Source organism: Acomys russatus, chromosome 16 (assembly GCF_903995435.1).
Source record: "Acomys russatus chromosome 16, mAcoRus1.1, whole genome shotgun sequence".
Classification (NCBI taxonomy): Eukaryota; Metazoa; Chordata; class Mammalia; order Rodentia; family Muridae; genus Acomys; species Acomys russatus.
Window position 1 is genome coordinate 42,615,043 of NC_067152.1, and position 21,578 is coordinate 42,636,620.

Below are 21,578 nucleotides of genomic sequence, written 5' to 3' on the forward strand. Positions count from 1 at the left end.
TCGCCCGCTACCCTTGCACATATACACTCATCACCCTTTGCACACACACTCACCACCCTTGTACGCACACTCATTACCCTCGCAAACACAGTCACCAGCTTTACACACATACCACCACTGCACAATACAGTCATCGGCCTTGCACACTAACTCCCCTTGCCCACACACCCCACTACTGCACAATACACTCATCACCTTTGCACTCATACGCACCACCACTGCACACATATACTCACCACTCTTGCCCACACACCATCACCTTTGCTGTGCTGGGGGTGGCACTCAGGGCCTGGCCTGAGTGCTGGGTTATAGGTGTGTGTGGGCACACCCATCAGAAATCCCTTCCTTTCTAAGGCACGTCCCCAGCAGAGCCTCCTCAGGTCTTTCACATCCACTCATTCTGTCTCTATGGTCTGGTGGCCTAGGCACTAACCTCTCCAGTAGCTGTGGGAGAGAAAAAGCCTGTCTTGAGGCCTGAGCTTTCTGGTGCACAAGCACACAGGTCCAATTCCTGCCTATGTTTGGCCCTGGGACCCCTGATCAAAGTTTGAGCTCAGGGACTGAGCAGACGGGCTCCGAGGTCTTGGGGGCCTGGGTTTGGAGTCCTGGCACGCATGAGCCTTTCTGTGTAAGACCGTGCTTCTTCATTTGTGAGGTGGTCTATACTACCCACCACCGGGAGCATGGTGCCCAGCAGTGCTGGCTCTCCGGCGACACCGTGTTGGCTTCCTGTGGCTCCTGTAATGAAGACACAGAAGCTTGAAGCATGGGCAGGCCCCAGGTCTCCAGTGGCTGCAGCAAGGAATGTCCTCAGCAGCACTTGTCCTCTGTCCCCTGTATTTTCCAGAATTTAGAGGCCAGCTGCACTCCCAGGCTTTGGGTGTCTCCCTCCATCTGCAAGGCTGATAGAGACTTTTCCTGCTGCCTCTTTCCTCTTTCCATATAAGGATGCTTGAGATTTCATCAGATCACCCCCCAAATCCATGATCATCTATGCTTTTTTGTTTTGTTTTGAGGCAGGGTTTTATTACATAGCGCCGGTTTTCTGTTTTGTTTTGGTTTTTGGTTTTTCAAGACAGGTTTTCTCTGTGTAGCCTTGGCTGTCCTGGAGTCACTTTGTAGACCAGGCTGGTCTCGAACTCACAGAGATCCACCAGCCTCCCGAGTGCTGGGATTAAAGGCATGTGCCACCACTGCCCGGCCGGTTTTCTGTATATGTGTGTGTCACACCTTGTGGGGTTTGGGAATCAGACTCAGGTTGTCAGGTTTGGTGGTAATCACCTCATCTGCCGAGCCATCTCATCAGCGCAACACTCTGTATTAAAAGAAAATTTAAAAATGTGTATGGGTGTTTTGCTTGCATGGATGTCTGTGCACCACTTGTGTACCTGGTGCCTACAGAGGCCAGAGAGGGTATCAGATCCCCTGTCACTGGAGTTGTAGATGACGGTGAGATGCAGTGTGGGGTGCTTGGAAGGGAACCTGGGTTCTCTGGAAGAGCAGACAATGCTCTCACGTAACTACTGAGCCCCAGCCCCAACGCTATGTGTTTTAAGCAAAGTTGATTAGCAACTGATACCCACAGGCAGCTTTGCCCTGGTCTTGCCCTGTGTGAGAACATCCTCATAGGTGAGGGGGACTAGTTCCTGGCCTTCCCGCTGCTGACAGCTGCCCCCACGCTCCTGTACAGGCCTGTGGGGCAACTGGGGGACTCCTTAGAGGGAAAAGAACTGACAACTGCCTTTTTTTTTTTAAAGTTGCCATGCCGATGTGTGTGTAACTGCCACAGCAAAAATATAAGCCTAGTGACACATTTGGGTCCCTGGCCATTTCCTGGCATGCAGAGGTAGGAAATAAATGCAATCCTAGACCATAGTAAGTATTGGTTTGTGTTTGCAGTGTCCAGTTGGGGTTTACCTGGGAAGGGCTTGTTGGCTCCCTGACATGCTCTCTCTCTCTCTCTCTCTCTTTCTCTCTCTCTCTCTCTCTCTCTCTCTCTCTCTCTCTCACTCACACACACACACACTCATTCATGGGTGGATTCATGTAAGTACACACACACAGCTGCTACCTTCCCAGCAGAACTGCCAAGGTACAGCAGTTCTGTTGTCGGCTTCCACAAGCTGTGCAGCAGAATGGCTCTCTGGCATAAATAAAAATAAACCCCAGATGCTGCTTTTCAATCGGAGGATTAGCCTAAATGTTGTGAAACAGAAAGCATGAAATATGCATTGAAAAAGTGGCCCTCCTGACTGGTGGCCTCCCACGTGGCTCTAGGCGCAGGGTGCGGGGCTGGTTTTCCCGCCTGCTGCCGTTGATGATTTGTGCGCGGTGTCGGTAAATGCTGTTATGACATTATTAATGTTCCGCACTCCAGCTAAGGACAATGGCCTATTGCCTCGTAATGTGCTGTCTGCTGCTGCATCGTGAGCACATGAAATGGGGATTTCAAACGCGGCAAAGTGCTTGTTTCCTCCTGCCCCAGGTCTACAAGCTGCAGAAGCTTCTTGAAGCCCTGGGAAGGCAGGACAGTAGTCGAGGCTCTGATGATCAGAGAGGCTTTGAAGGGACCCAGGGTATGGGTGGGGGGAGGGTGAGCGAGGAAGGGATGGCAGGGGTGGGTGGGGTAAGGGGGGTGGGTGGGTGTGAGTAAAGAGGGAAGGGGAGGTGGGAGGGGGGCGAGTGAGGAGGGCAGAAAGCTCCTGGGAACAGTTTACTTTCTGCTCCCAGACCAAACCCAGTGCTTGCCTTCTTTCCTGGGTAAAACAGGGCTCTGGGCTTGAGCAAGAGAGAGATGAAGGCTTGACTCCAGGAAGCCGGGTCTTGCTGAATGGGTAGGGCCACAGATCCCATTCCGCCTCTGGATGGGGACTTCCACAGAGCACTGTAAGGCAGACCATCAAGTTGATTTTACTGGTCTTGCACAATGTTCTAAAAACATTGAGCCTACATTTTTAAAATATGCAGCTTCACAGATTTTTGGCTTGTTTCATGTAGCTGGGCCCATGGCCACTCAAAGCAGTGACCACCTGTGCAGTCCTCAGGCATCTCTTACCACTCTGGCCTGTTCCACGAGGTCCCTGTAAAGGGCAAAACAGCATCACCTGAAGTGCAGTGTGCTCACAGAACATTTCAAATCAACCTGATTTAGAAATGTGCAGATATCCTCAGACAGAACGATGTCACCCCAGATCAGAGTGGGCCCTATATGCTAAGACAGATGTCCTTACACAAAGTGAGCCTTGCACATAGAAAGACATGTACGGGCCGCGTGAAGACAGCGGAGAGCAGTGTGATTACAGCTGCAAACCCAGAAACAGCACGCAACTGCAGCTGCCACTAGCAGCTGGGCGAGGGCTGGGACAGCGTCTCCATTAGAGCTCCCAGAAGGACCCAGCTCCTTGATAACTTGAGTCCAGACTTCCGGCTTCTGGAATCAGAGCATACATGGCTTGCAGGGTTAAGCTATTCTTCCCATGATGGTGTGCTATGGTAACCTAGGAAACGACTCCAGTGGCTTACTGGTTGATTTTGCCCACTGAGAACAAGACCCAGAACAGGGGTGCCCCTCACTCCTTAATCTTTTTAGGGGGCCGGGTGTGGTGGTTCATGCCTTTAATCCCAGTACTTGGGAGTCAGAGGCAGGTGGATAGCCATGAGTTCAAGGCCAGCCTGGTCTACAAAGTGAGTCTAGGACAGCCAGGGTTACACAGAGAAACCCTGTCTCGAAAAAACAAAAACCAATCAACCAAACAAAGCCTTTGCGTGTGTGTGTGTGTGTGTGTGTGTGTGTGTGTGTGTGTGTGTGTGTGCGCATGCTCTTTCACTTTCTTCATCAGAGGGACTCACTATTAGCCAGGCCTGCTGCTGCCTCTGGGTTTCCCCTGGCGGTTAGAGCCCAGGGCTCCAGCAAGACCAGTTCTCCTGTAAGAGAAGTTACAAAGAGGAAGAGGGCTCAGGTGAGACATCCTCTCAGGCCAGACACTTGCTTAGTTGTGCCCTCCAGCAGGACTGCCTCCTGTTGGTCTGATGCATTTTGATGCTAATTAAAAAAAAAAAAAAAGCCATTCTGCTTGGGCAGGGCAAATGAGATAGGCGTGGTTAAGGTTCCCAGGCTTGGAGAGACAGAGAGAATCTTGGGAAGAGGTGAGACCAGAGGAGAAGAAAGCCATCATGGGTTAAGTGGAGTAGAAGCACATGGTAGGCGTGGATGAAGAATTGGCCCAGATGATGATAATTAGCAAGCACTTAGGCTTATGGGTGGGAGGTAGCTTGATAGAAATTAGAAGCAGATGGCATGGGATTGGGGCAGGTGTCCCATATCTGCCCTGCCCCAGGTTAACTAAGGCCATTTTAAAATATAACAGGTGTCTGTGTCTTGATTGATTGCTAGCGGGTTAGAAAATACTGCCGTAATAATAATTACAGACCTGATAATAAACACTATTAGGTCTTACTGATAATTTAACAATAGCCTCCGTTTTTTTTCTGCCTGCTCCAAGATGGATTATACAGGGATACTCCCCATTAACATTTAAGAAAAGAGCCAAGGGGCATGGTGGCGCGTGCCTTTAATCCCAGCGCTCGGGAGGCAGAGGCAGGCACACCAGAAATTTAGTCAGCGCCAATATATAGCAAGTTTGAAGGCAGCCTGGGTGTGGTGGCTTGAATGAGAAAGGCCTTCACAGGCTCATACGTTTACATGCTCAGTCTCCAGCTGAACTGTTTGGGAAGGATTAGGAGGCGTGTCACTCAGGGGGGCCAGGTCTGAAACTGTAAGCCAGGCCCCCAATTAAATTTTACAAGTTGCCTTGGTCATGGTGTCTCTTCATCACAATAGAACAGACACTGGGCTACATGAGACTCTGCCTCGAAATAAAACACAGTAATACAAACCCCAGACACACACACACACACACACACACACACACACACACACACACACACACACACACACACACACACACACACACACGCCCCAGCACAACCTCAGGGGCCTAATTAGAATAAAGCTTCTGTTTTGTTAAGTTCCACAGCTGAATCTCCTGTGGCTCAGGAGTAACCACCCTGATCTGTTCGACAAGGCTCTGGTGAGTGCAGTAGTCTGTCTAGAAGCTGACCCCAGGAACATTGGCTGAAGACTGACAGATGATGCAGGGCAGAGGAAGCAGCCATCTCCAGGCACTGGGCACCACAGAGCAATGGCCACCTCAGCAACCAGAGCGCTGCCTTATCTGGAGCGTGTGGGGAATGTCGCTCAGGGCATCACACCTACGTGTGACACAGGCAGGCAAGAGGTGTTTCTGGGGGCACTTCAGTGTTCTCTTTGAATGTGGTCATATCCCCGCAGCCATCAGACAGAATCTTCAGGCAGAGCTGAAAGGGTGTCTCAGCAACAATAATTTTAGTGTGCAGAGGAGATATGGGTAGGGCACCAGCAGTGCCGGCTACAGCAGACAGTCACAATGGCATGCGTCCACAGGCTCCATTCTCACAGCAACCATGCGAAGCTAGTGCTATAAATACTCTGATTCACAGTGGGGGAACTGAGGCACAGAGCTGTTGTGTTCTTTCCTTATGTGTCTAGCAAGGGGGCCTTGTGCACTGAGCTGCACTGTAGAGATGAGGCTGGCAAAAGGGGGGGGGGGGGTGGGCAATCCTTCTGTTGCCTTTATGGACAGATCCAATAGAGCAAGGCCCAGAGGAAGTGGGCAGTGGGGAGATACTTCCCTTTGAGACAGCCTCATGCAACCCAGGCTGAACTCAAATTCACTATGTAGTCAAGGCTAGATTTGAATTCCTGATCTTTCTCCCTCTACCTCCCAAGTGCCAGGACGCCAGATGTATGCCATCACACCTAGCTGGTAGTGTCCTTTGCCATCTTCTAAATCCAAGTTTCTGGTTGAGGGAAGGCCACCTCCCCAGGTGGTACACTGTCAGTCATACCTACTAGGGAGGGCCTACCCTCAGGGAGGTCAACTAGGTATAAACAAAACCCCTTGAGCTTGGGGGGATAGGAGGCTCCTGGTCAAAATAGACCTCCTCCTCCTCCTCTTTCTTTCTTCTTCTTCTTCTTCTTCTTCTTCTTCTTCTTCTTCTTCTTCTTCTTCTTCTTCTTCTTCTTCTTCTCCTTCTCCTTCTCCTTCTCCTTCTCCTTCTCCTTCTCTTTCTTCTTCTTCCTCTTCGTCTGTCATTACATTTTATTTATTTTGTGTGCACATGTGTGGGCACATCACACATATGCAATGTTGCATGTGTGAAGGCAAAGAAAACAATTTGAGGGAGTCAGTTCTTTTTTCTACCTTGTGGTTCCTAAGGATGGGCCTCAGGTCATCATGCTTGGTGGCAGATGCCTTAACATGCTGAGCCCTCTCCCTGGACCCCACTCAAATTTCTTGACTTTGAAGAGCTTGTAGAGCCGCATGGCTTTAAGAAGACATGGATCAGCACTACCCAAGACTAGACTTCTACCACATGCAGACACAACTCCCACCAGGAAGTGCCCCCAAAGGCTTGGACACTGAGTACAAAGATGGTCTTTGAAGGCTGTCCCGCCCTCGCTCAGGAGGAAGCCCTGTGCCCTGTAGGTTTTTGTTGTTGACACAAAAGCTAGTGTTATCAGTTGAGAAAATGCACCTATCAGATTGGCCTATAGGCAAGCCTATGAGCATTTTCTTCATTAATAATGTCAGAGGTCCCAAGCCACTGTGGTGGTGCCACTCCTGGGAAGGTAGTCTTGGATGATGTAGAAAGCACATTGGGCAAGTCTTGGAGAGCAAACCAGTAAGCAGCCACTCCCTGTGGCCTCTGTTTCAGTTCCTGCCTCCAGGTCCCTGCTTCCAAGTTGCTGCCTCCAGACAGCCCCCCCCCCACCCCGCCCCAGGTCCCTGCCTCCAGGCCCCTGCCCTGATTCTCTTCATGATAAGACCAACAAAGTGAAAGTGTCAGCTAAATAAAGCTTTTCCTCTCAAAGTCACTTTCGGTCACAGTGTTTATCATAGTAAGACACCTAACTAGGGCACCCTTACTCTTTTCCATCTTAACCTGGTTCCATCCAACCACCTGGCACCCTCAGACCCTTTGCAGCCTGCCCTGTCTCCTGGGAGCCTTTTCTCAGCAGTGGTGTCTCAGACTGCCTGCCTTTCCTGCTTCTTCACCAGCGTTCACCTGTCCTGAGCGCCATTATCTCATTGCCTTCCTCCACGCCTTTGTGAAAAGGAGTGATAAACTGGTGTTGGCAAATTGATGAGTTACCTCCGCTAGGTAACACATTTGCATTGAGCAAGGACAGGCTGACCGAGCCTCATTGAAAAAGAGTGACGGATGGCGGAGGGAAATTTGGGCACTCCAGCTGGCTGGCTAAGAAAATGTTTGAGGGCAACGGGGTCTCTGCTGGGCTTCTAAATCATGCCTCTTGTCTGGGTGCCTCCAGCTGCCACAAGCCTGGGTGATAATTTCATTCCTGTCAAGACCAAAGCCACATCAACTGTAAGAAATGAAGTGACGGGCCGGTAAGATGGTTACAGGGTAAAGATATTTGTCACTAAGCCTGACAACCTGAGTTTGAGCCCCAGAGCAACACACACACACACACGCGCACACACACACACACACACACACACACACACACACACACACACACACACGGAGTATGCACAGGGCTCAACAATGCTGAAAATCAAGCCTGTGGGTTTGGGAGTTTAAAGAGCTTGGTGAGCCCTTTTTTTGGGTCACTAGTTGTATAGTACAAAGCCCGCTGACTCCAGCCCTTTATCATTCACTGATTAAGAGGATCCGAGGCTAGACCCCAGGCACACTGCTGATGGCTCCTGACAGGAATGCCACCGACTCAGCTTATTATAGACCAATGAGAAGTGGGAGGACTCGGGTTGTTTCTGAGGGTGGGTGTTGCTGAGAGAATCAGCGACACGAAGCAGCAAGTATAGAAGCTCTGGAGGGGTGGCTCATGCCCCGCAGGAGGGACAAGGGTCCCATGTACGCGTCGATCTCCCTTGCTCTTTGCAGTTTCCGGAGCAGCCTGAACTGTCCAGGATGCTGGAGTCCCTAGGAAGTTGCATGGCCAAGGGGTGGGGCGCAGGGCTACAGGCCCGAGCTCCCGCGCTGGCTCGCTTCCCCTCCTCCGAGCACAGCCTGGGGAGGGAGCGCGACGGGGCAGCAGCCACCAGGTGGCGCCCACGCGCCAAGGAAGCGCGACGCCGCCGCTCCCGGTCCGCCTCCTCAGAGGGAACAATGCGGCGCCTCGGGTTGTAAAGCCGAGCGGGACCCCGGAGCGCGGACCCCGGAACGCAGGCAGCCGGGCTAGCGAGGGAGGGCGAGGACAGGCGTGCGCGCAACCGACTCTTCCCCGAAATCATGGGCGCGGCGCGGCGCGCGGCTGCAGAGCAGCGCGGCCGGAAGGTGCGAGGGGCCCGGGCGCCGGCCTGGGGCCGCCTCTAGCCGGCTCCGAGGGCGCGGGCCCCGGGGATGAGGGCGCCCGCCGCGGGAAGCCCGTCTGCGTGCCGCGGCGCCGTCCCGCCCAGCCAGCGAGCCTGAGCAGGCAGACGCGCGGCCAGCGATCTGGGGGCGCGCCGCCTCGCCGTCCCCAAAATGTGAAGCGGGGAGGGCGGAGACGCAGAGACCGCCCGGCCGGGAGCTCTCGCCAAACCCCTGCTCTGCGCGCCCAGGCCGCGTAGTCCCCTAATCGGGGCTGCAGAGCAACCAAGCCACCGCGCCCCGCGCGCCCTCGGCGCTGCGACCCCGGCTACGGCCCGCTGCGGCTTCGCGGTTCCAAGAGGCGGCCAGAGCCGGGCCCAGGACGGCGCGTCCGGCCTCGCCCGCGGCTTCTCGCCCAGACAAGTTTGAACAATGATCACGGTCAACCCCGATGGGAAGATAATGGTCAGAAGATGCCTGGTCACCCTGAGACCCTTTCGGTAAAGTTCTCTACTGGTTGGCGCGGGGAGGTCAAGACCTTCCCAAAGGGCTGGTGGTGGAGCTGGGAATGGCCGGTCCCTTCCGGGGGTGCAAGTTCGGGTGGCAAAGGAGGTTCGAGAGTCTGTTCTCCATGAGGGCCATGGGGATGGGGAAACGGATGGAGATGGGTTTGGGATATGTGTATCTGCGCGCGCGCGGGGTGTGTGTGTGTGTGTGTGTGTGTGTGTGTGTGTGTGTGTGTGTGTGTGTGTGTGTGTGTGTGTGTGTGTGTGTGTGCGCGCGCGCGGTACAAGTCTGGACCTTTCTTGAGTTGATCGAGACTGGGGTGATAGCAAGTATGGAGAGATAAAATGGGGTCAGAAAACACCAAGATCAAGGTCCTGGGGTCCAAAGTGGCCCCCGTTAGCAAGTCCCTTTCCTGCCCCTTGAGGTCTTTTCCACCTCGCGTCGGTCCCATCTGAGCTTCGAAGTTAGTTGGGGGACCTAAAGGCACCCCTGCTGTTCCGCCTGTCACCTCCTAGGTTGGCCCGCCCATATTCTCTGCCTAGTCCACCCCCCATCCCTGCCTTTGCATCTTATTCATCTTCCTATGGGGCACGAACCTGAGTCTGACAGGTAGGTCCCAAAGATTGGGGCAAGGACCTCTTCTTCTATTGGGGATTCGTTCTCAGCCGCAGATCTCCAAAAGGTTAGACAGGCATAGTAGGACCGACGCCTCCCTTTCTTCCCTTACCGTGGACAGTCCTGGCCAGGCAGGGCGCAGTTTATGAGGGACTTATTAGGACCTGTTGGTCCTCAGACGGGGACCCTACTTCCTTCTCCCAGATTCCAGCAGAGCTAGACCCTCAGGCCAGGCTGGGGAGAGGGTGGTGGGTGTCCTGGGAGCCGGAAGTATTGCCATGTTTGGCAGGTGGGTCCCATAAGGTGCAGAGGGAGAGATAGACAACATAGTGAGGGGTGGGACTTGGGACTAGGCCACAGGTGGAGTCTAGTCATAAACCTTGAGTCAGGTGCTGGCTTTTCTCTCAGGCCCTGGGCTGATCCTTGATGCCTCCAGACAACCTCCTGTACCCAGCTGGGTTAGGGGTGGGGAGACGTGGCCCACCTGGCTCTTACCATCAGCATGCTGAGCTGGTTCTGTGGGGCTGAGATGGCTGCCTCGAGGGACAGCAGCAGTCAGGTTGTCTATGTGAATGCCAAGGACTGTAAAGTCGGAGAGCTAAGGGCCTGGCTTTCAGAGTGTTATTTGGAGTGTCTCAGAAATCCCTGACCTAAGGACCCAGGGAAGCCAAGCCGGCATCTCTGGAAAGACTTTGCCTCCTCCAGAGAGATCCTGGACTCCTGCCCTGTCGGGCGATTTGAGAGGGTTCTGGCTGGTCTCAAATCCCAAGTCATCTTTGTGGACTGCTGGAAGCCTGGCTTCCGATGGGCTCTGGTGTGATGATTGCAGACAACGGTCTCCAGCACCACGGACAGCGCCCTCACCCCGGAGCTGGATTTCCCTCCGGTGTGTGCCCAGGAAGGCAGGATTCCCCTGAGCAAGGCAACCTTTCCAGCCCTGCAACTTTTTAACCTCCTGGTCTGTCAAGGCTGATGCGGACCCACAGCTACCAGTCTTCTTTGGGTTCCCTCAGATCTTTAGATTGGAGGCCACGGGGAAACCCTTTGGTTACATCATCCTAACTTCATTTCTGGAAGGAAGGTCTGGGGATGCTCCTGGCAGGACCTTTATTTTGTAGGTGCCCCTGAGATGTTGCCTGGATGGATGGAACCATTGAATCTACTATAAATGACCACCAGCTCTTTTTGGGGAGGGGGAGGGCATAGGCCCCAGGTGGAGAGAGAGAGAAAGAGAGAAGAGAGGAGAGAGAGAGAGAGAGAGAGAGAGAGAGAGAGAGAGAGAGAGAGAGAGAGAGAAGGTAGGGGTGGGGGTGGGGTGGAGAAATGCTAAAGAAGTGAGTGGATTGGTGCCTCAAAGTCCAGGCTGAAGGTGTAGGCCTTCCTCATGTCAAGCACCCTGTATCTCCAACCCTAAATACAATCCCATGGCTGAGAGAAGGTGGGACTGAGAGACTGGAGATAGGACAGTCCTTCCCCCTCCTCCCCCTTAGGCTGGGAGAAGAATAGTAGGTCTCCCACTAGATCTCCTTCAGTGTTCTCTGAACCTCATTCTGGGCTTAAAGGGATTCAGTGAGGTCCCTTTGAAGTAAGAGGAGTGTCCCCTGTGCCATCTTTCCTCCTTCAGCTCACCATGATCCCCCCACAAACCTCTCTCTCTCTCTCTCTCTCTTTCTCTCTCTCTCTCTCTCTCTCTCTCTCTCTCGGAGTGTCCCCTGTGCCATCTTTCCTCCTGCAGCTCACCATGATCCCCCCCACAAACCTCTCTCTCTCTCTCTCTCTCTCTCTCTCTCTCTCGAGGAGTGTCCCCTGTGCCATCTTTCCTCCTGCAGCTCACCATGATCCCCCCACAAACCTCTCTCTCTCTCTCTCTCTCTAGAGGAGTGTCCCCTGTGCCATCTTTCCTACTGCAGCTCCCCATGATCCCCCCACAAACACCTCTCTCTCTGTCTCTGTCTCTGTCTCTGTCTCTGTCTCTGTCTCTCTCTCTCTCTCTCTCTCTCTCTCTGTGTGTGGCAGAGCTTCTCTGTATAGTCTTGGCTGTCTGGACTCACTTTGTAGACCAGGCTGGCCTCGAACTCACAGAGTTCCACCTGCCTCTGCCTCCTGAGTGCTGGAATTACAGGTGTGTGCCACCGTGCCTGCCTCATTGACTCAATTTCCAACAGTTTCTTTTAACTATATGCTCAGAATTTGTTGTGTTCTTTTCTTTTGCAATTACGCATTTTCTTTAATGGACCAAATTTTAATTAAGCACTACTACTCCACCAGTTTAAAATAATGCAGCTTAAAATGTATAAAGCAAGTCTTGTAGAAAGACACAAACAGACACCAGGATTGGGGACATAATGAAAGTGGGGCAGGTGAAAGCATCTGGCATGACTTTGGGGGGGCCTCTCCTTATTCTGGCTTTATTTCAGGTGGGGTTTCTCACTCTGACCTGGGACAAGGGAGGGTCCCCTTTTAGCCCTGCCAGCTCATCAAGTCCTCTGATGAATTTGGGGCCTTGAAACTTCTGCCTCTGCCCTCCCTCTAGGCTGTGCTGACAGCTCAGTCTTGTTTGGCGGAAAGCTGGGTCTTGCTGAGCTTGGGGCAGGGACTCTGAGGCTGGATTCCTGCTGTCACTTTGGGTCACACCAGTGTCTGCCACCTCTTAGATAATGACTATGTATTGAAAGAATGCATGATGTCATGTTTTGGCCTGCTCTCCCTCCCTGCATAACTGCAGGCACACTTGTGTGACACTCCACATCCTTACTCCTTCGGTGGTGCAGGGTGACAAGTCAGGGTGTGTGCGACTGATCGAGAAGTGTGTGGAGAGAACAGGCACAGTCGGGGTGGGGAGGGAGCAGAGGGGATGTGGCCCTGCCTTGAGACATTACCACAGAAGAGTGATGGGTGAATGTGGCACCCTATGAGGACACAGAGAGGTGAGGTCAGGACAGATGGTGGAGGCTGTGTACACAGTGCCAAGGGTGGCCCAGGTGATTGATGGGAGCAGTGGGTCTCACTGTTCCATCTGTATCGGTGTTTTTCACATGTCAGTGTAGACCAGAGTCATCAGGGAGCTGGTTAAAACAGATGGTCTAGGAAGGCACCTATAATGTCCCTCCCTTTCTTTCCCCCCTCTTTTTACCTCACGCTAGAGCTTGGACCTAGGGTCTATTGTGTGCTAGGCAAGCACTCTACTGCTGAGCTACATCCCTAGCCAGAACACCGATTCCTAGTGGTTCGTGGGAGCTGGTGCTGGTCTATGCATCTTCCCTTGGTCCATGCGTCATCTTCCTTTGGTCCGTGCATCTTCCTTTGGTCCATGCATACTCCAGATAAGTTGGCCTCTATTTTGAGGCTGACCCTTGCTCAGACTTCTTCCTATACACACATTCTTATTGTTTATTTTTTTATGTGGTCAGTTTTGTTTGTTTCTCAGTTCTTGTTTTTTGTTTTGTCCCATGGAGGTGGGAGCCTCCTGGGCCCTGGAGCTCCACCCTCCACTCTGGTTGGTTCTTCGGTGAAGTGCTTCCACAAGCCCCCTTCTCTCACTCACTGGTTCTCTGTTGGCTTGGGAGCTCATTTAGCCCAGGCTGGCCTACAACTTGTTATGTAGCTGAGGATGACCTTGAACTCCTGAGCCTCCTGTAACCACCTCACCCAGCCCATTGGCTCAAGCTTAGAACATCTTTTGTGCCTTTCCTAGCTGGACGTGGGGCCCCCCGATGGCTCCTGTGCTCTGCTGACCCACCCTCCTCTCTCCCTGCAGGCTGTTTGTCCTCGGCATCGGTTTCTTCACTCTCTGCTTCCTGATGACATGTTTGGGAGGCCAGTTCTCTGCCCGGCGCCTGGGGGACTCACCCTTCACCATCCGCACAGAAGGTACCTTGAGGGCAAAGAAAGCCAGCAATAAATATGAGGGTTTGAAAGTCAAAGGAAACATGCCTCGGAGCTCAGCCCCTTCAGCAGATTTTCTGGGACCCTGGCCTCTGAACATGTTAATGTGTGAGACAAGGAAGACTCCAGCTTACTGATGCACACGCTGCCTGTGCCACCAGGATTCTCAGGCCAAGGGGGAAGAGCTCCTAGGGTCAGAAGGGCTCCTGTGTTGATTTTTCTTGGCGTGTCTGGGATGGTGTCCTTGAATATGGCGCCTGTTCTCCCTGAGAGTCATGGTCTGTGTCTTTCACCCCAGCAGAGCTGTGGTAGGGGGCAGGCTTGCAAAAGGTTCACAGGGTTCTTGTCTGAGCTCTTGGGATGTTGGTGTCACTTGGTCCTTCTCTGTCCCTGGCCTGCACGGTGCTTGCTAGGTGTGAGATAAAGATGCCGAGTGTGGCATTTGGGGACCAGACAGCCTGGGATCTGCATTTCTAGCTTCTAGCTGTGGACTGTTGCCAAATTCTTAAGTTACAGAGAATAGGAGAGGGGAAGGGGCGGGGGTGGGGTGGGCAGAGTAAAGACCTTCTCGGATGCTGGACCAAATGGGCCGCTGTGCAGAAACCCCTGGCACAGTGCTGGAAATAACTAGGAGTCCTTGGCCCTGCCCCCCTCCTACTCGTGGGGCTGCATAGCATGCCACGGGGCCCCTTAGGGTCAGTAGTGGGGAGGAGGAGTGTGGCCTGGAGGGGAGACTGAGGCAAGTGAGGCTTCTGGAGCTGTTTGGTGCTGTGAGGAGGTTTCTGCTTATCTAGAGAGTCTCTCTTGGAAATCACCCCCTCGAGCTCGCCTGGCTCCCGGTTCTCAGTGATGAGCACTGTAGGCATTCTGAGCGTTGCAGGTTGTCCGCTCAAGTGGGCTCTGAGAGGCACTTACCGTGCCATCTGGTAGCCACCCTCCCACTCGCTCCTTAGTTCCACACAGGAGTCTTTAAACCTGCAACAGCTCTCTGAAGCCAGCCCATGCTCGTCGTCATCAGCCATTCCAGCTAAGCACAACCGACCCCGTCTCTCGCTTCCGGGGACCCCCTCAATATCTGAGCCTTGGATCCCCTCTGGCAAGTGGGATAGGGCCCTGCCTTCCCTAGGGTGGCATGAGCCTGTGTTAAGACACTTGAAGAAGGGGATCTTGTGAGGGGACAGTGAGTGACATGCTGTGTATGGGGAAGAGGGGCTGCTCCAGGGAAGGGCGACTAGGGGAGCAGCAGGACCCACGAGGTGTGTGGATCTCTCTCTACGCAGCAGATGCTCAAGGGTGGAGGTTAGAGAAGGGGTGGGGCAGTTGTGAAGGCTCCCTGGGACGGAGATGGGGAGGGGGAATAGGTGGTTGGGGGCTCAGCACAGAGGAGGATGTGTTAGCTCCCTGGGAATGCCCTTAGAAGACGTTAGCTATACCTGTCAGGGCTTCAAGAACCCAGCCCTCCACAAAGCTCAGGAGTCCAATGGGTGAGGATAACGACATTTTAGGAAGGGGCATTGTGCCTGGACTCTGGTCCCTAAGGAATTAATGGGCCAAGACAGCACTCCCACCTCACCGCCCTAGCTCTGTCCTGGCAGTGCTTTGGGAAGGGTCTAGCTCAAGCCCTAGGTCTTGTGCCATAGAAGGGAGAGAACCCCCCAATTACACATGTAGTTACACTAGAGGGGTATGTGTGTCTGTGTGTGTATTTATGTTGTGTTTTTGTGTATCTATATGTATTTGTGTATCTGTGTGTATTTGTGTGTCTGTGTGTGTATATATATATATGTGTTTGTGTGTGTATGTATGTGTTTTTGTATATGTGTGTATGTGTGTCTGTGTTTTTGTGCATCTGTGTGTGTATGTGTGTGTGTGTGTACATGCAGGTCCTCAACATTTTGAAACTCAAGTCTCACAGATACAGAGTGTGCTCACAGTCCATGCAACTGGATCCAGGAGCAACAAGCTCAGTTTCTAGAACTCTCACCTTGTCTCCTTTCAGTTTCTATACTCTCTGGTGTGGCCATGGGAGGCCCCTTCTCTACGCCAGTTTATACTTCAGGATAAAATATTCTAGTTTTAAGTGCTCTAGTGGTAAGTCTCCTGAGATTTAGACAAAAGTCATCAATGGGAATCTCTCAGAGGAGGTGGGACTTCCGGCTTGGGTGGGGAAAGAGCCTTTGTACTCCTGTGCAGTAAGGCCCCAGCCTAGTTCTTCCTCTCCCTCCTCCTAAGGAGGTCCTTGCTTTCTTCTCATGGAGTCAGGCCTGAGCAAGTTGCCTCGCAGGTAGGAGCTTCTCTAGGGAGCATCCAGGCTGGAGGTCCTAGCTCAGCTGCTTGTGTCTGCCCTGAGAGGATTCCTTGTGTCCTGGCTCTGTTGGACCACCCAGGCTCCAGGCCAGAGATTGACTGGAGGATGTCCCAGGTCCCCTGGATGGCTCTGAGAGACTGGCTGTGGATTTGGAGAAGAGGGATGACAGGTAGAAGAAGAGCTTTTGGCCTGCTCGGGCCTGCCCTGGTCTCTGCAGTCCAGAGCCCACAGCTCTACTGTCTCAACTGGGCCTGCAGCGCTATCCTATACAGGAACCAAAATGTGCTCATTTTTCCAGCTGTCCAGACACCCAGTCCCAGCATCCTCTGCAAGTGTCAGGGAAGGTTCTGTTCTCTGGCAGGTGGGGGCTTGATCAAGGGAAAGAGTCGGGATGGGAGCCGGGCGTGGTGGCGCACGCCTTTAATCCCAGCACTCGGGAGGCAGAGGCAGGTGGATCGCTGTGAGTTCGAGGCCAGCCTGGTCTACAAAGCGAGTTCAGGACAGCCAAGGCTACATAGAGAAACCGTGTCTTGGGGGAAAAAAAAAAGAGTAGAGATGGGGGCATGAGAACAGGAGAAGCAGAGACACACAGAGGGTGTCTGGGAAGGATCCAGACTGGCTGGCCTCAGTGGGTAATAAAAACACTCATCTCACGCCGGGCGTGGTGGCGCACGCCTTTAATCCCAGTACTCGGGAGGCAGAGGCAGGCGGATCGCTGTGAGTTCGAGGCCAGCCTGGTCTACAAAGTGAGTCCAGGATGGCCAAGGCTACACAGAGAAACCCTTTCTCGAAAAACCAAAAAAAAAAACAAAAACCAAAAAAAAACCCCCCAAAACACCACTCATCTCTAAATGTGGGGTCCATTCATATCTGCGGCATCCCAGACTTCTTTATATGGAAATCAGAGGGGAGCGTGCTAGCTCCCAGACTTACTGCTGGGCCTCGTAGTAAGAACATTTCAATTCAGTCACTGCCAAGAAAGGGAAGTGACTCAGGGCAAGATGTGTCAGCTTGCTTTACTGATCCTTCTGGGGCCAGTGGTGGCATCTGAGAGTGTGTCACTCGGGGAGGGCCTGCCTCCTGGCTTGTGGCCCTTGGTACCTACATCTGGCTTTATCCTTAGGTATTTCTTGAACAAAAACTGTGCTTCTCAGGCAGGGTGGAGCCACCAACCCTTAGGGCTTTTGCAGAAGGAAGGAGGCACTCCTGAGCCCCGGAATCTTTCTTGCTTTGGGAACAGGGGGGATGGCTCAGGAGCAGTTTGAACTGTCTCCTCAATCAAAGCCATAATGAAACCTGGGCGGTAGACACTTGCATATTCCAAGTCCTCTGGTTTTGGGGTCACACTTCCTGCTGACCAAAAAAAAATTTTCCATAAGAAAGCCTTATTAATTCCTGCTGTGAAAAGCACCCTCCAATGCCCAGATGTCTTCAGAGAGTCTTGTGCGTGGGTGATCTATATTTCCCTGGTCATCTCTTCCTCTGGTTTCTTGCCTCAGCAAAAGAACCAGCTATGTCTCCTCTCCTGACTCCTCCATCTTTCTGGCCCTGACTTGATAGGAAGGACACCCCATTATTCGTAAGCCCCTTGTCCAAAAGTCTGCGTGAGGACAAAGGGGTGAGTGCCAGGGGGCAGGGCCTTCAGACCACTGCCAAGCACAGCAGACAGATTCAATCTCCTTCATTGATGGCAGGAACCTTGTCCCACAACCCCCCCCACACATCATGGTCATCCCTGTAGCAGGCTCTTCCTGTGTCCTCCCCCCTACACCATGGTCATCGCTGTAGCAGGCTCTTCCTGTGTCCATTTTAGACCCTCTACCCTGTCTCTAGACCTTCCTTCTCCAGTCTTTCCGGCTGTGCCAGGTAATTGTCTTCCTGTGTGAATATGCAGAGTCATTTATCTCTCTCTCTCTGCAGAGTACCTGCTGTGCCCAGGCCCACCCGAGGGCCAGGGGACCAAACCCGAGCCGCTTCAGTGTTTATGGGACTCATCCCATCCCCCCATTTCTAGTTTCATGGGACCCATCTGTGTTTCTTGCATCTCCAATTCTTTCATTTTCCTCCTCTTCCTCCTCCCTCCCTTTCCTATGACCCTGATTTTACAAGAAGTAGGGAGGAGACAGGAGGATAGAACCACAGAAGTCAATGACTCCAGCCCCCCTTCTGACCTGCCCCCACCCCCACCCCAGTTTACCTAAGGAGAAACTAAGGCCAAGAGAAGAGCGGGGCCTGGAATGAAGGTTTTGGTTCTTACTCCAGCCTGCCCCAGGCCCCTGTCATTCTCCTCAGACTCTACCAAGCTGCTGGCTTCGTCTCCTGATCCCCCCTCCTCCCCGTTGGCCCCTGCCTGGACAGTTCTGCAACCTGGAATATGGATGGGGCTCAGGGTGGGCCTGAAGGTGACAGCAAGGGGACCAGGGGCAGGGAAGCCTGGGGCTGGGCTAGGGGTGGGGCAGGGGGGAGGGGCTGGTGATGGGACAGGGAGGTGGGAGCTGGTGAGTCTCTCTAGGAAGCAGGGCACCACTAGGGAAGTCAAGGCTTGGACCTGCTCCTGCTGAAGTGCTAGCCAGGCTCTGGCCAGCACGTGGCTAAGCAGGCCCCAGTTCTAGAGTGAAAGCTGTAGTCTTGATTTGTTCTCTTTCATCCTGATCCTTTGGGGAAGGGGCTCCCACAGAGGAAGCTATGAGCTGTGGTCCACTGTGCGGGCTGTGCAGCATCCATCGGGCTTCCGCAGTACCCTTAGGGTTCTACAGGGCAGTGGCCAGGTCGAAACTTGCATTGCCCCCTCTCTCATGAGTTGAAGTGATGGTCCCTGCCTCTTCTTTCTCTTTGATGCTCCAAGCACTAGCTGGGTGCTGGGTGTTGGGTGTTGGGTTTAGAGTGTGGATTCAGTCAGGGCGGAGACAGGTTTGAATGAGTGATGGTTGCCCCGGTCTCTGAGACTGGGAGAGGGCTACTACCTCTGTCTTGTCGGAGCTGCTAACTGGCTGCCTCCCAGACTGCATGTGAGTGGCAGGGCATGGGCACAGTGGTAGGACTGGTAATGCTGATTTATCTGAGGCTGTCATAAGATTTCCTGAAGCTGACAAATCTTTCAAGAAACCCATTCGGGGGGACTGGGGATGTGACTCAGTGGTAGGGCGCTGGCCCAGCATGCCTAAGGCTCTGGGCTCAGTTTCTTGATGTCACAAGAAAAAGAACAAAGCAAAACAATGCTCACCTTCTCAGATTGGGGGGCAGTGTCTTTTGTTGTTTCTCTTACTAAGGGACAGGAGAAGCCATATTCTCCTTCTCTCCTTCCCTCCCTCCCTCCCTCCCTCCCCTTTTTTCTCTCTCCCTCCCTCCCTCCTTCCCTTTCTTTCTCCCTCCCTCCCTCTTTTTCTTCCTTCTCCCTCCTCCCTTCTTCCCTCCCTCCTTCCTTTGTCCTTCCCATCCATCTCCACCATCCCATGTGGCTCCTAGGACATTTCCATTTCCTTCTTCTTCTTCCTCTACTTCATCTCCGGAAGTTCAGCTGCACCCCCTTCGCAAAAGGATCATCCCACCTGGGATTGCTGACTGTTTTCATCCTCACAAGGGCTGAGGAAGGGCATGAGACCCTCACTTGAGTGTCTAGCCTCTCCTTACCGCTCTGCCTTGCGGAGGAACTAGAGGAGCTAAGAGAAGAAAGGGGGGGAGGGGCTGCTGTACCTGTGCAGTTCTTGGGAAGCGTTCATCCCTACTGGGCAAAGCCTTTTCTGGGGGTGTCCTATGAGGAAGGAGCACCCACACCCTGTAAGTAACCCCTCACCTGTGCTCTACAAGGAAGCCCAATATTATTGTCGTTCCCCCCACCCCCACCCCCGCCCCGAGTGAGATTTGGTGGAATTGGGCCTCAGCTTGTGACTGGGGCCTTGAGAGAAAGGGTAGATATTGTTTGAGTCTCACTCTGGGGAGGAGTTATTAGCAACAGATTCCTGCCTGCTGGTTCCCAGGCCAGACTGTGAGAGATCCCTCCTGGCTCCTGTGGCCTGCCTTTGGCTGCAGGCAGCCCCCTGCTGGTGGGAGAGCCCAGCCAGAGGGGAAGTGGGCAGTGTCTCAGCCTGGCAGAATAGTGAGGAAGAGGAGGAGAAAGTCCAGAGTAGCTCTTGTCACACAGGCCCTGTTGCTTCTTCGCTGGCTCATCACCATCCATCTGCCTCTCTCCCATCTCCCTCTTCTGCCTCTTGTGCTCAGAGGCTCCTGCTGCCTGCGCAAGATGCTGGGCTGCAGACAGGCTGTGATATTCTTCTCTTGACTTAGGGACCTTGAGGCCAAGGCGTGTGGGTTCCAGGCTTCCCTTCTTTTTGGGCCTTCCTGGCACTCACAGACCCTTGACGCTCAAAACACCCAGGAGGTTATACCTAGAGTTCTGTCACACAGTCCACATATCAGGAGTCAGAGAGATAGCAAAAGTCCCACAGGCTCCTCAGCGGGGAGGGGTCGGGTTAGCCGAACAGACTGATCTCTTCTTACACAGGCAATGCATGGTGGGGGTGGGGGTCCTCCCCCCACCGCAGGGTGGATGTGTAGGAGGCTGCTCTGCTGACCCCTCCTGTGAGGTGTAGCTGGGAGTGTGACTGCCCCTGACCACACCCACACTCTGCCCACAGTGCCCGGTGGCCTCGAGTCCCGTGGTGCCCTCCGCAAGATGAGTGACCTGCTGGAGCTGATGATGAAGCGCATGGACATGCTGGCCAGGCTGGAGAACGGCAGCGAGCCACACCGCGCGGCCAGTGTCCCACACTTAGCTACAGACAGGTAAGGAGAGGTGGGGCGGGGCACACAGAAAGGGGTGCCTCTTGGTGCTTGGGGTCCAGCAGAGCTTCAAATGCACCTTTGAGCTTTAGCCAAGGTTCCCTTTTTGGTGAACTAGGAAAACTTTAAGACTGAAAAAAAAAAAAAAAAAAAAACCAAACCCAGGGTTGGGGACGTGGCTCAGTGTGCAAACTCCTTGCCGTTCAAGCATGAGGACCTGAGTTCGATTCCCAGCACCCATGTAACACCTTGGTACAGCTGTGCTGCTGGGGGAGGTAGAAGCAGGAAGATACTGGGGCTCACTAGCTCCAGTGAGAGACTCTGTCTCCAGGGAGCAAGACAGAGAGTGATAGAGCAGGTTTTGTGGCTCTGCATACCCCAGTGTGTGTGCTCGCTCACTGTCTCTCTCCACCCAGCCATGCCCCACAATCCCCACCCTGCATAAAAAAGGTGAAAAGCCACACCCAGAGTGCAGGCTCCGCCCTCCCAGACTCAACAACCATTAACATTTTGCCGTGCCTGTAGACTCTTTTGTCTTCATTAAATAAAATACAACAGGTGAAAACCTGGAGGGCCTTTTAACTGCTTTTCCCAGGAGACAAGCAGTTCACACTTAGTGCTAAGCTTCTTCCATTCTGAGTTCTTTTACACACACTTATTATACCCATTATAAATGCATAGTGGGTGTGTGGGTGTGTGGATGTGTGGGTGTGTGGGTGTGTGGATGTGTGGATGTGTGGGTGTGTGGGCGTGTGGGTGTGTGGGTGTGTGGGTGTGTGGGTGTTGTCTGCCCCAGATGGCCTTGAACCTACCATCTTCCTACTTCAGCCTACTGCGTGCTGGAGTGAGGGTTGATAGTGGGATCCCCTGTGCGTGAAGTGGGACACAGTAGGACTCTTTGGACTGCTATGGGGTTCCCTGCCATTTGGCTTGCCTGTTCTGGATTGCTGGTCAAGGGTCACCCCCAAACTAGCCTGGCCAGGTGGACATCACCAGCGACAGGAGGAGGGGACATTTAAGTGTACAACGCTGAATATCTGGTGTCCTCACG

The 21,578-nt window shown here is 53.4% G+C and overlaps 1 protein-coding gene across 1 annotated transcript in view; it reads left to right on the forward strand.

The window, feature by feature from the left end:
• Nucleotides 1–8,532: 8,532 nt before the first annotated feature.
• The window catches only part of Mgat5b (alpha-1,6-mannosylglycoprotein 6-beta-N-acetylglucosaminyltransferase B), a 66,498-nt gene continuing 53,452 nt past the window's right edge, over nt 8,533–21,578 (forward strand). The window contains exons 1-3 of the mRNA XM_051159119.1: nt 8,533–8,933; nt 13,313–13,425; nt 20,383–20,530. Of these exons, the coding sequence (XP_051015076.1) occupies nt 8,866–8,933; nt 13,313–13,425; nt 20,383–20,530 (329 nt within the window). The 5' untranslated portion in view covers nt 8,533–8,865. The remainder of the gene's footprint in view (nt 8,934–13,312; nt 13,426–20,382; nt 20,531–21,578) is intronic.